General features: G+C 36.3%; 1 protein-coding gene across 2 annotated transcripts in view; it reads left to right on the top strand.

The window, feature by feature from the left end:
* Positions 1 to 14,634, top strand: part of Naa25 (N-alpha-acetyltransferase 25, NatB auxiliary subunit) — a 71,914-nt gene that overhangs the window by 29,444 nt on the left and 27,836 nt on the right. For both annotated transcript variants that reach the window (XM_026386113.2, XM_026386112.2), the window contains 4 exons: positions 63 to 232; positions 3,016 to 3,128; positions 9,913 to 10,120; positions 10,924 to 11,013. In XM_026386113.2, coding sequence (XP_026241898.1) covers positions 63 to 232; positions 3,016 to 3,128; positions 9,913 to 10,120; positions 10,924 to 11,013 — 581 coding nt within the window. The remainder of the gene's footprint in view (positions 1 to 62; positions 233 to 3,015; positions 3,129 to 9,912; positions 10,121 to 10,923; positions 11,014 to 14,634) is intronic.

Here is a 14,634-nt window from a genome sequence, read left to right as displayed (position 1 = left end):
ACTTTTAACTTGGGGAAGGATAGTAGAGACAATAACATCTTTTTTCATGTGTTTATATCTAGCTCTTTAGAAGGAGAAGTACATTATTCTGCGGAAGAGGCTGTGAAGTTTATAGAAGATCGGATAACAGAAGAATCTAAAAGTTCTCGCCATCTCCGCGGACCACATCTAGCTAAATTGGAGCTGATCAGGCGCTTACGAAGACAAGGTTGTAATGATGAATATAAACTAGGTAAGAAAATATGATATTTGGGAAACCTGGAGAAGATACAGGGATACCCTTAGTACTAGAGTGCAATATTCATTGTCTGAGGCCTATATTGAGAGAGTCATGTTGAGGAAGGAAACATCTTTATTATCTGAAAATATTTACTAATGAATGGATCACTTACAAAATTATTTCTCTGTTATTCATTCAATTTGACCTAATGTTTTCATTTTTTCCTGTTCCATCAGAGCTGTTGCTAACACAGTAAAGTTAAATCAGTTCCAATATAAATTGCCATGTTTGTAAGAGTTTTAGGATTTCGTGAAGTAGATGAAAAGTTGTCTTAAATCTATTCCAAGCACTCACAAAACTAATGACAAAGGACTACTGGACAGAATTAGAGGAGTTAGCAGCTAAAGAGAAATTTTAAATTTCTCCTTTTTTTTTTTTTTAAGTTTAAATTTATAAAGGGAGCAAAGATTGATACCAATAGTAAAGCATTAAGAGAAGCCTTTAGGAAATTTGATGAAGCCCTTAAATGTTTTATAAATTAGTTTCTTAGCATCTCATTGAATCAGAAATGTAAGATGTTATATTGTGCTAGTTCATGATTTTGTTGCCCCCCTGCCAAAAGCAGCTACTTCTCATACTGAAAATTACCTTACAGTTTCAATAATACCTGATTTTTGCTAATTTTTAATTTAATTTAATTTTTTTTTTTTTTTGGTGGAGCTGGGGATTGAACTCAGGGCCATTGTATGCTAGGCAAGCACTCTACCAACTGAGCTATATTCCCAGCCTAACTTTTGCTAAATTTAAGATAATGAACTCTCCATTGTTCAGCTTCATTTTATATATGTGTGTGTGTGTGTGTGTGTGTGTGTGTGTGTATGTGTGTATTGTAGATGGACACCGTAAATGAATTAATTTATTTGTTTACATATGGTGCTAAGGATCAAGCCCTGTGCCTCACACATGAAGGGCAAACTCTCTACTGCCAAACTACAACCCCAGCCCTCAGCTTTGTTTTTTTTTTTTTTTAGTTATACACAATATCTTTATTTATTTTTATGTGGTGCTGAGGTTTGAACCCAGGACCCCACACGTGCAAGGCAAGCACTCTGCCACTGAGCCACAATCGAAGTCCCCCTCAGCTTCGTTTTTAAGGAGAAAGCTCTGATGAAACTATTTTTCCCCATTTATTGATATCAAAGCTTTGTCCTTGTTAAAAGTTAATTAAAGGCTAGGGTTATGGCTCAGAAGTAGAGCACTCGCCTAGCATGTGTGAGGCACTGGGTTCGATCCTCAGCACCACATGAAAGTAAAATAAAGATACTGTGTCCACCTATAATTAAAAAATAAATATTTTTAAAAAACACAACAAAAAAGTTAAGAGGTTTTTTTGGGGAGCCCAGTTGTTCTGATATAATGAGCACCCCCAGTATTTGAAATCTGTTCTAGAACATCTCTGTCCTTTTTAATTATTCGATGTCCTTGGCAGAACTTTCTAAAATTAACTGTGCACTTTTCTAGCATTCCTGTTGTAGCTTATTCATAGCCAGTTTTCAATTCCATGCTGATTTCTCTTTCTTCCTCTTTTTTCCTTTTTCTTTTTTTGCAGTGGGGATTAAACCCAGTACCTTCCACATGTTAGGCAAATGCCTTGCATGAGCTTCCTCCTCAGCCTTGGCTTCTCTCTTTGGGTTTACTTCAGTAACTTCAGTCTGTCCTACTTCCAGATCTGCAAATGAAAGTGCCCATATTTTCTTTGCAAAGCTGAATTTAAAAGTGTCTGAATCTGCCTTGATACCTGCTTTATCTACCCTGGGGTCTTATCAGCCCCCATCTTGAAAATGTGAATTTGTCTAGTAGGCATAAATTTTTTTTGCCAGACCAGTGAATGATTCTTAGTTTCTTTTGAGTCACAGAGTTCTTTGAAAATCTGGTTAAAGCATGGGTATTTCTTTCTTTTTTTGTTTTTTTTTACAGAGAGAGAGAGAGAGAGAATTTTTTAATATTTATTTTTTAATTCTTGGCAGACACAACATCTTTGTTTGTATGTGGTGCTGAGGATCGAACCCGGGCCGCACACATGCCAGGCGAGAGCACTACCGCTTGAGCCACATCCCCAGCCCAGCATGGGTATTTCTTAACAAAGAATAGGAAAAGGAATTTAGACATACAATCTTACAGAAACCTTTTATTAAAAATCCTTGTTTCAGTTTTGGCGTTGTGGCTCAGTGGTAGAGCACTTGCCTAGCATCAGTGAGGCACTAGATTTGATTCTCAGCACCACATAAAAATAAATAAATAAAGCTCCATTGACAACTAAAAAATATATTTTTTAAAAAAATTCTTGTTTCTTAAATCTTATGTCAGTTTGGGAACATTTTATTTTTCTGTTTTTATTTTATTTTGCTTTTAATTGGAAGGAAATTAAAATGAACTGGTAGTTCTCTTAAATTCAGGTTTAAATTTTCTAACTGTGGAGAGAAGCTTTGTTTTTAATGTTTGCATATAATCTTATGTTTTTGTTTGGGTTTTAATGTAAATCTTTTTGCTATGTAAATTTTAACTGAATAAGATATTTTCATATTTCCTAGGTACAATAATAGGGAAGCTAAAAACTCAAATGTAAGAGTGAACTTTAAACCGATATGCATCCAGCCCTCTCTTATTTTTATTCCTTGTCATTCAAGCATTAACCAACACTCTAATTGAAATATTTCCAAATTAGACCTCTCACTTAAATTAGGAATTGCTTCAGTTAGAAATAATATAATAATGTCCCCCCTCCCTGCCCTTAGGTGACCCAGAAGAATTAATGTTCCAGTATTTTAAAAAGTTTGGGGATAAACCGTGTTGTTTTACAGACCTGAAGGTGTTTGTTGACCTCTTGCCTGCTACACAGGGTACAAAAGTAAGTATGTGTCAGAATTCAGTTAAGTGCCTCTATTTATTAAAAGTAGATAACTATTTGGGTTTCCTTCCTGTAATGTGTGGGACTGATGAATATGAGAACTATAACTGCCCTGGCAAGGTAAGTACTCCAGGTGCTATCACATTGAAAGCTCAATTTTTCTCTCTCTCTCTTTTTTTTTTTTTTTTACCTGGTACTGGGGATTGAACCCAGGAGTACTTTACCACTGAGCTACATCTGCATACCTTTTTATTTTATTTTGGGACCTAGTCTTGCTACATTGCCCAGGCTGGTCTTGAATTTGCCTCCTGCTTCAGCCTTTGGAGTAGCTGGCCTGAAGACTTGATTTCTTGTCAAACTAAGCCCTTGTGGGAATAAAGCTGGGGCAAATGACTGGATTCTTCTTTTTAAAAATATAATTTTATTTTGAGATAATTGTAAATTTACATGGATTTGAGGAAATAACAGAAAGATCCCATATAGCTTCATTCATTTTGCCCCAGTGGCAACATATTGCATAACTATAGTGTAATATAATTAGGAAATTGACTTTGATATAATCTATTGAGCTTTCTTAGATTTTTACCAGTTTTATAGGCATTTATTTGTGTGTATATATTTGCGTAATAGGAGTGATTTATCAAGTGCCAAGCCCGGCTTCGCTTGTGATCCTCCTGCCTCTGTTTACTGAGTCACTTGGATTATGTTCAGACCTATACTGCCTCTTTTAATCCATAGCCACCTACCTGTACCTTTTCTTTCCCTCTCTATCTCTAGACAACTACTAATAAATTTTTTGTCTATAATTTTGTCATTTTAAGAATGGTGTATAAATGGAATCATGCTATGTGTAATCCTTTGAGTGGCTTTTTTCCCTTAGCATTATTCTGTGGAGAATCATCCTCATTATTACGTGATTCAGTGGTTCATAGCTTTTTGTTGCTGAATAGTATTGCATGGTATGAATGCACCACAACTTCCTTAACTAATGAGCTGTTGAAAGTATTTTTAGATGCTACCTATAATAAATAATACTGCTATGAACATTTGTGTACAGGCTTTTTGTGTGAACACAAATCTTTGTTTCTATTGGAAAAATTACCCAGACATGCAGTTGCTGGATTTTAGGGTAGCTGCCTGTTTAGTTTTTCCTGAAATGGTTGAACTGGTTTTTCCTTCCTTCCTTCCCTCCTTTATTCCTTTCTTCCTCCCTCCCTCCCTCCCTCCCTCCCTCCCTCCCTCCCTCCCTCCTTCCTTCCTTCCTGCCTCCCTCCCTCCTTCCCTCCCTTCCTTCGCTGGAGATTGAACCCAGAGACTTGTGCATGTGACAACTGAGCTACATCCCCAGCCATAAACTGTTTTTCATTTTAAATTCTCACTAACAAGTGAATGATTTAGTTTCTCTGCATTCTTACCAGCATTTTGTGTTGTCACTGATTTAGTCATTGTGGTAGGTGTAAAAGGGCTGGAATATATTGCTCAGTGGTAGAGTGCTTACCTAGTATGTCCGGGTTTACCTCTAGCACCTCCAAGAAAAAGGGGGAAAAGAAAACAATAGGTGTATAATGATTGTTCCTGTATTTATTTACCATCTGACTCTCTTCAGTGAAATGTGTCTTTTGCCCATTTTCTAATTTATTTGATATTTTGTTTTCACTCATGAGTTTTAAGAGTTCTTTTTACTTTCAAGTTCTTCATTGTAGATGAAATATTTTTTTCCATACTGTAGGTTATCAGTTTATTCTCTTAACAAAGTCCTTTCCAACACAAAAATTTTTAATTTTTATGAAATGCAGTGGGCTCTTCTTTTAATGTCTTATCTCTGACATGTTAAAAAGTGCCATAGTTAATCACTGATTATTTTAAACCTTGATTTATTCTGCTGAAGCAGTCTGAAACTGAAGTGTCAGGGACTTTTTTTTTTATAACTTTATTTTAGAATGATTTTAGTTTTATAGAAATGCTGCAAAAATAGTACAGAGTAATTGAATACTCAGCTTCCTCTAAAGCTGGTGAATATTTTAATAAGTTAATACTTTAAATAATTATATTTGCCACAATTTAGAAACTGATGTTGTTATATTACTATTAAGTAGCCTCTAGATTCACTAAGGAAGGCATTATTCCAATAATGCTCTTTTTCTGTTCCAGCATTTGATGTAGGACACTACATTATATTTAGTTGTCATGCCTTGAGGGTGAAATCAGGGCTTATGCATGTATTGAGTTTTTGATGTGAATGAACCAAGGTAAATCAGTTCTATATATGGTGGAGGGCCTGTGTGTTTTGTACTCATACACAGCAATGTGTTTTGGGACAAATTGCCCACTCATTAATGGGAACTTTATATCTTGTTCCACATTAAAGAATTTTAGTGCTTAGCCTGAAGTATCCTGGGCAGTTGGAGTACTCTACCCACTGAAGAATTATGTACCTGAGGTGGAACAGAGTACCATGCAAAGAAATAATAGTATATATAAAGACAGCCAGTGACTTCTGTCTATTTTGCTTAAAAACAATTCAGCGAATGTTGTATCAAAGGTTAGAAGTCTTCCTGTCATAGGGCCATCACCATCTGTTCTCCCAGAAAATCTTCCATTGTCTCTATGGGGAATGAATGATATACATCTGGAGCATAGGTCTAGAGATGACGAGAGTATTTTTTTGTGACCCTATCTTGAGTCCTTCAGGGCTCTGTAGGTGAAACATCTTAGGCAGATGGAGTAGTGTATTCCCTAACTGGCAAGGAGTCCCAGTAGTCTCTCCATGGGGCTCTTACATGGCGGTCACCATTTATGTTTGTTTAGTAGAGCAGTTCTTGGGATACTGTGCTTAAAGGGCTCACACCAAGCGCAGGAATTTCTGGATGAATTATAATACATCCAGAGTAGAGGGTTCTGGGTTGTAGGAGGATTTGAAAGCCCCTGAGAAAGAAAAATGATTGCCTGGAAAAGAAGTTTGATCTGGTGATGACAGAGTAGTAATCTATTCACAGACTTTCCAGTTATCTCGTAGAAGAGAGAAGAAAACGGAATTCAGAGTTTGGCTCAGTGAGAAGATGATATTTTTAGTAGTCAGAATTCTTTAAAAGTACAGTATGTGAGTTTTGTGTTTCTGGAAGGATTTAAGCAGAATCTAGTTAACCATGTAGAATGGATTCATTGAGTGCTTTGTTCAAAAAATCTTAGAGCATCTCATGTGATCCCCATATGGTAAGATTTATCTACTCACAGGAATCCTGCTATAATACTAGCAGTGATAAGGATGGTCATTGTTCTGAGTCTAAGGATTTAAGCTGTTTCAATCTTATTTTGTAGTCTTATTCTGTATGAATTTTAATTTTGCTGTCACAGCTTTTTAACTTTTTAGCAGGATGATTTCAGTAGCTAAAAATTCTGACACTCAGCAAGCATGTTTGTTGGAGAATTTCAAACTACCCAATAGTATTCAAGCTGAGAACTGCTGTTGGAATGGATTGTGAACCAGGTCTTTCAAGTATGACTAGCCAGTAAGAATGAACCATCAAATCTAGTAATTCTGAAGTGGCTTATGCAGGAAGATATTTTAATATTTTGTTTTCTTTGCCTTGATGTTTTAGAATCAAACAGAATTACTCTAGTTTTTAAAGAGTTTTTTGCATAGCAAAATATTTATACACTAGGGCCTGGGGCTGTAGCTCAGTGGTAGAGCACCTGCCTCGCATGTGTGAGGCACTGGGTTCGATCTTCAGCACCACATAAAAATAAATAAAGATATTGTCTTCAAGTACAACTAAAAGTATATTTTTAAAAAATTTATAGACTAAAATGTGCATATTTATTTCATAATAAAATCTGAAAGACTCACTAAGGAAGGCATTAAGAAATAAACATACAGTAGCATGCGCCTGTAATCCCAGCTGTTCTGGAGGCTGAGACAGGAGAATTGCGAGTTCAAAGCCAGCCTCAGCAGTGGCGAGGCGCTCAGCAGCTCAATGACACACTGTCTCTAAGTAAAATATAAAATACAAAATAAGGCTGGGGATGTGGCTCAGCGGTCAAGTGCCCCTGTGTTCAATCTCTAATACCAAAAAAAGAACATAACTAAGGCTTGGGTTTTAGCTCAGTGTTAGAGTGCTTGCCTCACATGTGTAACACTGGGTTCAATTCTTAGCACCTCACAGAAATAAATGAGTAAAATAAGATCCATCAACAACTATATACATATATATTTATATATATAAAAATAAAAGCATGGATCATTTTTTTTAAAAGAATAATTACAACCAGTATATAAAATGACTTGCAAGCGGGCTGAGGATATACCTCTAATGCACAAGGCCCTGGGTTCAATTCCCAGCACCACCAAAAAAAAAAGACTTGCAAGAATTGTAGAGCTGGCAATAGTAACTATATAGCCATGTAATCAAACCAGTAATGCTAAGTGGGCACAGTGGCACTCAACCTGTAATCACAACAATCCAGAGGCTGAGGCAGGAGGATTCCAAGTTTGAGGCCAGCCTCAGCAACTTAGTGAGACCCTCTCAAAATAAAAAATAAAAAGGGCTGGGGATGTAGCTCAGTGATAGAGTGCTCCTGGGTTCAATTCCCAGAAACCTCTCCCCTCTCCAATATAAGGCAGGAGTCAGGGTTAAATGGAACCTCTTGTTATGGACCATGCTAAGAGGAGATTTACCCTATTATGGTATAACCATACTGATTGGAGTTAATGGCCTAAAAAAATATTAACCCTAAGAGAAAGAAATTGTATAAGAAAGGAGGTAATCCTTCATACATCCCACAGGAAAATATCAATTAAAAATAAACATTTACTGGCTGGGGTTGTGGCTCAGCGGTAGAGCACTCGCCTAGCATGGGCAGGACCCGGGTTCAATCCTCAGCACCACATAAAAATAAAGGCATTGTGTTGGGTCCATCTATACCTAAAAAATATATTAAAGAAAATAAACAAATCTCTACATGTTTATAATTTAGATACGGAAGTAAGCAACAGAGTTAAGAGGATGAAAGGTGGGCTGGGGATGTGGCTCAAGCGGTAGCGCTCTCACCTGGCATGCGTACCGCCCGGGTTCAATCCTCAGCACCACATACAAAGATGTTGTGTCTGCCGAAAACTAAAAATAAATATTAAAAAAATTCTCTCTCTCTCTCTCTCTCTCTTTAAAAAAAAAAAAAAAGGATGAAAGGTGTGTGCCACCACCTCTGCCTCTTAGATATACTTTCCCTGGCTTTTTTGCTACCATCTGTTAGGGGATTTATACTTCTGACTGAAGTATTCTGGGATTAGTTTAGTTTAGACGTAGGGGAGGGGATGAGGCTTTCATCATTGAATAAGCAAATTTTCACATTATCCCCTATTTTTAGCTCTGCCAGTTCTGCCCAAGTCTACAGTGTCTCTGGTTTAGCTTCTGTTCATCCTCAGGAAGTGGGTCTGTGAGCTTGGGGAGGGGACATTCTGTTTTTATCCCATGATAATACCTTAGTCTTTAGAGACACCTGGTACCCTTAATTCTTGAGTCTTGAAGGTTCTGTGGTTGAAAATTTCTTGAGTTTTCTGAGGTTCTGGAAATGGAATAAATGTACTGCTTTTTGGTGTTCTTCCCTCTGCTGAGAATTTCACCCTGCTTGGCCCTATAAATCAATTATTGCTTACCGCCTGCTTTCCTGCTTTTTGTCTTTTGAAATCTTGTTTTAATTTACTGTCATCTCTTCACATTTTTTATGTTTTTTAAATTTTTTTTATTTGTTCTTTTTAGATATACATGACAGAATATATTTTGACATATTATACATACATGGAGTATAACTTTCCATTCTTGTGGTTGCCTGTGATGTAGTTACATTTTTTTTTAAATCTTTGTGAGCTTAATCATTTTTTATTCCTTATTGTCATCTTAGTAGGATTTTAAAAGTGAGTGACAATAAGCATGTTTTTAATAAAAATATAACTGGAACTGGTGTGATTTTTGTTTTTTTAATTCTTACCAAATTTAAAGAATTATAGTTTAAGGCAGGATGCTATTGTTCGGAGAAATTGAGTGAATGCTACATGGGATTTGTTACTTCTAAACACTAAATGTTAATCTATAATTATCTAAAATTTAAAAACTTAAAAGAATGGTAACCATCCCTTTACAACCTTTCCTTTCATAATTTATTTGTAGCCAGCTGACAAAGTGCACATGTATAATACTAGCTACTTGGGAGACGGAGGAAGGATTGCCTGGGCAACTTTGCAAGACTTTGTCCCCAAACCAATCAAAGAAAAAAGGCTGGGTTGTAGCTTAATGATAGTGTGCTTATCTAGCATGTGCAAGCCCCTAGGTTTAATCCTTGTTAGCAAAAAAAAAAAAAAGTAAATCAATATAATTGTGGATTTTAGTTTTTATTTTTATGTGGAGTTGAGGATCAAACCCACGCCCCGGGCATGCCTTGCTTGAGCCACATCCCCAACCCCTAATTAAATCTTTTTAATGATATGATATATCTTGTTAATTTCTATAGTTTATAAAACATTGTTATAATCTTTTTAATATTTACTGTTTGTGGTACATGGTATTGATAATATACTTTTGTCCATCAGTGAATGATTGTGTCAGTTCTATGATTATTGTGTCCTATCACAAATCTTTTTTTTATTTTTTGGTAGATGGAAATATTATACTAAGGAATTTAAAGTTTTTTTATTGATGCCTTTTTATAGACCACATCAATTTCTGTACTACAGCCTACTGAGGTTTAGTTGAGTTTTGAGACTTGTGTCCTCTTTTCCCCCACCTCACAGTTTATTAATCAGTTACTCGGAGTTGTTCCTTTGTCAACACCAACAGAGGATAAGCTGGCACTGCCTTCTGACATCCGAGCTTTGCAACAACATTTGTGTGTGGTGCAGCTGACGAGGTTACTTGGCTTGTACCACACCATGGATAAAAATCAGAAATTGAGTGTGGTCAGGGAATTGATGCTAAGATACCAACATGGACTGGAATTCGGTAAGCAACCTTTCAGAATGTGCAGTAGTCCCCTGGTTTGCTAAGGCTTAGAAATCAGTTTTTAAAGCACCTGTTGTACCCTGTTTTAATTAGTTTTCTAAGGAGAATATTTTTTCAAGAAGGAAGACCAAGTGATAAGTGACGAAGACTTTGTTAAGCTTGGAGTTTTAAATAATTATAGGTGACTTACTGTTGTCCATATTCTCCTAATGAGCTAACTCTCTTACGTTAGGACTTATATGAATTACATAGTTACGATAATTGTCTGTTTTCTGCCTGTATGCCTTAATATTTTTAATACATATACTATGTCATTAAATCAAAGTTATATTATAAATTATAAGATAATTAAAGTAGGTGATTTTTTTAGAGTGGCCTGGACTCTGCTAGATGTGTATGATATAAATTGACTAGGAGATATTATTTCTCTAACTATATTAAAGATATTAGGCCAAGTAAGGAATATAATAGTACTTTTTTTGTACACAGCCCTTGGTTTATGCTTTTCACCGAAAACCTCTTTCCCAATCTTTTTTGTGGGTTCATCATAGATAGCTTCTCTATGCTGAAACCCTTCCTTCTGTCCCAACTGAGTGTGGTCTCACTTTCTTTTGATCCCTTTGTTTTATGGCTTGTATTTTTAATTAATTAATTAATTAATTTTGGGGGGGTACTTATCCTATTCTTATTTTCATTTCTTTTTTCCCTTCTCTCCTGTCACTTTTCTGCTATAAAAAATTCCTTTGGGGCAGAAATAGTTGAACAGATGTTTGAAAAGATGTGATTATTTTCTTTTCTTGTAGGGAAATCCTGTTTGAAAACAGAATTGCAGTTTTCAGACTATTACTGTCTCCTTGCTGTTCATGTGCTTATTGATATATGGAGAGAAACAGGTGAGTCATAGTGATTTCAGTTCAACTTTATGTTTAATTAATTAGAAGTACTGTATTCTTTCCTTAATATAATTATATAATCCATGAATTTGATTTATGCTTTTAGTTCTCCCTTTCCCTTCTCCAGGATGCTTCTAGAAGAACTCAAGTTTCCAATTTATCCTATTCCCTGTAGTCAGGATAATCTTGAATAGTGAATATCTATCCATTCTGTTTCTAAATGTTTCTGAATAATGAATAATAACTGTAAAAAATCTATAGGGCTGAGGTTGTCTCAGTGGAAGAGCACTTGTCTAGCATATGTGACTGGATTAAATTCTCAGCACCACATACAATAAAGTTACATCAACAACTAAAAAATGTTTAAAAAATTACTAGAAAGCTATAATAGTTAAAATATAATGAAACTGATTTAAAAACAATTTTTATATACAGGAAAATGTTGTGGGGTTTTTTTTTGGAATCAGTTTTGATTGGCCTTTTTGAAGAATTCAAAAAATAGAATTCATGGTAAAGGCAACATTATAAATCACTGAGGGGGGGTGGGACTGTGGCTCAGTGGTAGCGCACTTGCCTGGCATTTGTGAGACACTGGGTTTGATTCTCAGCACCGCATATAAATAAATCAAAGGTCTATCAACAACTAAAAATAAAAATAAGAATAAGTAAATATATATATATGTCACTGAGGAAGAGAAGGATTATTTTGAAGATGGTATTAGGATTGCCTTTTCTTCAGGTCGCACCCCCTGAAATTTACTCTTATTAGTCATTTTTTGGGGGGGGACATCTTTGGGTGTATATTGCATATTGTTAATGACACTAAAGTACAGAAAATAGAAAGGGCTAGGGAAGACGGTGGTGAGCAAGATGCCCCAGCCCTCATGGATCATTCCACAGGTCATTCAATTTTGCTACCATCCCCATTCCTAAAATCTTTAGAGGCAACCTGAAATGGTGAGGGTAAAAGTCAGCCAAATTCTTAGATACTCAAAATCCTGAATCTATTTGTAAAAATCTTTTTTTTTTGTTTTAATTAAAGAGAGAGAATTTCAATATTTATTTTTCAGTTTTCGTCGGGCACAACATCTTTGTTTGTATGTGGTGCTGAGGATCGAACCTGGGCCACATGCATGCCAGGCGAGCGTGCTACCGCTTCAGCCACATCCCCAGCCCCTGTAAAAATCTTTTACTGCTATCCCTGAACATCATGTTGAAGTAACTTCTTTGCCTCCTTCATCTAACTTATGCTCAAATGATGCTTCAAAAAGCCTGTCTTGATTTTTTTTTAAATATATATTTTTTAGTTGTAGTTGGACACAATACCTCTATTTTATTTATTTTTATGTGGTGCTGAGGATTGAACCCAGGGCCGCGCATGCCCTAGGCGAGCCCTCTACCGCAACCCAGCCCACCTGTCTTGATTTTTACGTCTAATATCATTGCAGATTTTATGTCTCTTCTAATATTCTGTAAGACATTATATGTACCTATATCATAATACTTGCTATACCCTGTTGTACCATGGATGAGGGGGGGATTCCTTGTCATAAGAAGACCCATTCATCGTGAAATTGCTTGGGGCTACAAAAGTCATCTTGGTGGTTTGGTTTGTTATGTTATTTGGTGCTGGAGATTGAACTCCAAAGTCACCTTAATATAAAAACCACTAATGAAGTGACATCTTAGTTATTTGGTTTATATACAAATAACCTTCCCCACTTATCCCTTCCATCCATTGCTGCTCATAGTGACTGTGGCTTTGCTAATCACTTGTATTTTGAGCAAGGTATCTGGGCATATAATAATAATAGCAGCAGCAAACTTTTGTTGATAGATACTTGAAAGTACTTTCCATGAATCAAATTTATTTATTTGTTTGGTTTTGTTGTTGTTGTTGTTGTTGTTGTTGTTTTTAAGGTGGACACAATAGCTTTATTTTATTTTTATGTGGTGCTGAGAATCAAACCCAGTGCCTCACGCATGCTATTTGAGCACGATACCACTTGACCTACATCCCCAGCCCCCATGAATCAAATTTAAACCTATAATAATATAGTTATTGTCACAATTTTGTAGACGAGGGAAATGCAAAAAAGAGAGAAAGAAGATAGTAAATTGATCAAATTTCTACAGTGCAGTGCTGGGCGTGGTGGTGCATGTCTATAATTCCTGTGGTTCATGAGGCTGAGACAGGATGATTGTGAGTTCAAAGCCAGCCTCAGCAAAAAGCAAGGCGCTAAGCAACACATTGAAACCCTGTCTCTAAATAAAAAATACGAAATAGGATTGGGGATGTGGCTCAGTGGTTGAGTGCCCCTGAGTTCCATCCCCAGTACCCACCCCGAAAAAAAATCCTGCAGTGCAAATACATTGTGAACTGTGTTAGTCAGCCTATTGTTGCTGTGATCATAATACCCAACAAGAGCAACTTAAGAGCCAGGTGTGGTGGTGCATGCCTGTAATCCCAGCAGCTTGGTAGGCTGATATGCAGAAGGATCGGGAGTTCAAAACTAGCCTCAGCATCTTAGCAAGGTTCTAAGCAACTTAGGAAGACCTTGTCTCAAAATAAAAAGTTATAGGGATGTGGTTCAGTAGTTAAGCACCCCTGGGTTCAATCACTGGCACTCCCCACCAAAAAAGAAAAAGAAAAATAAGAACAACTTAAGGAAAAGTTTATTTTGGCTCACAGTTCCAGAGGTTCAGTTCATGGTGGGCCAACTCCATTGTTTTGGGTCCAAGGGAGGCAAAACATCCTAAGGAAGGAAATTACTCTCATAGCATCTAGGAAGCATTGTGGGAGGGGCCACAGAGAACATGAATCCTTCCAGGGTATGCCTCCAGTGATGCACCTTCTCCAGCTATGCACCATAATCAGGTTACAGCTATCACAAACCAATCACCTCACCTCTGAATATTTCTGCATTCACACAGGAGCTTATTAAAACCACAACAGAAACTGCAAAATGAAATTGCAGATCTTGTAAGGATGCAGAATTTTTTTAACTCAATGAGAGGGATATTGAAGTGCTCTAATCAGGCATAATCATTATTCTTATTTTATTTACTTTTTTTTTTTTTTTTTTTTTTGCAGCCTTGGGGATTGAACCCAGGGCCTTGTGCATATCAGGCAAGCATGCTACCACTGAGCTATGCCTGAACCCCACAGATCTAGTAGAAATTAGAAGTTGTTGAATAATTAGTGAGGGTTTTGAAAGAGATTGATTTGAATGTGAAAGAATTAATAAGAATGCTTTATATTTTTGAAAAATATTTTTTTTTCTTCAGCATAGTAGTTAAGGCAGGGGATCAAAAGTTTGAGGCTAGCCTTGGATAAAAGTTATTATAGTTCAGAAGAAATACATTAAAATAAAAATGGTTGTCAAGATCATTGTACTATCATGTGTAGCTAATAAAAAAATAGTTTGGGTAGATTATAGGTAGTTTTCATAGTGTGGGTTGGATTATTATTGATATTTTTCTAAAGGCTCAATATTTTATTTCTTTGGGGGAAACAAAAGCATATAGAATAACCTTAAAAATATTTTTTAATGCATGGAGGTTTTAGTTGTTTTTACCGAGTATAAAAGTAGCTTGAACTGGGTGCAGTGGCACACACTT

The sequence above is a fragment of the Urocitellus parryii genome, chromosome 3 (genome assembly GCF_045843805.1).
Source record: "Urocitellus parryii isolate mUroPar1 chromosome 3, mUroPar1.hap1, whole genome shotgun sequence".
Lineage (NCBI taxonomy): Eukaryota > Metazoa > Chordata > Mammalia > Rodentia > Sciuridae > Urocitellus > Urocitellus parryii.
The sequence above is the reverse complement of the archived record's forward strand: the minus strand, read 5'-3'. Positions and strand labels throughout refer to the sequence as shown.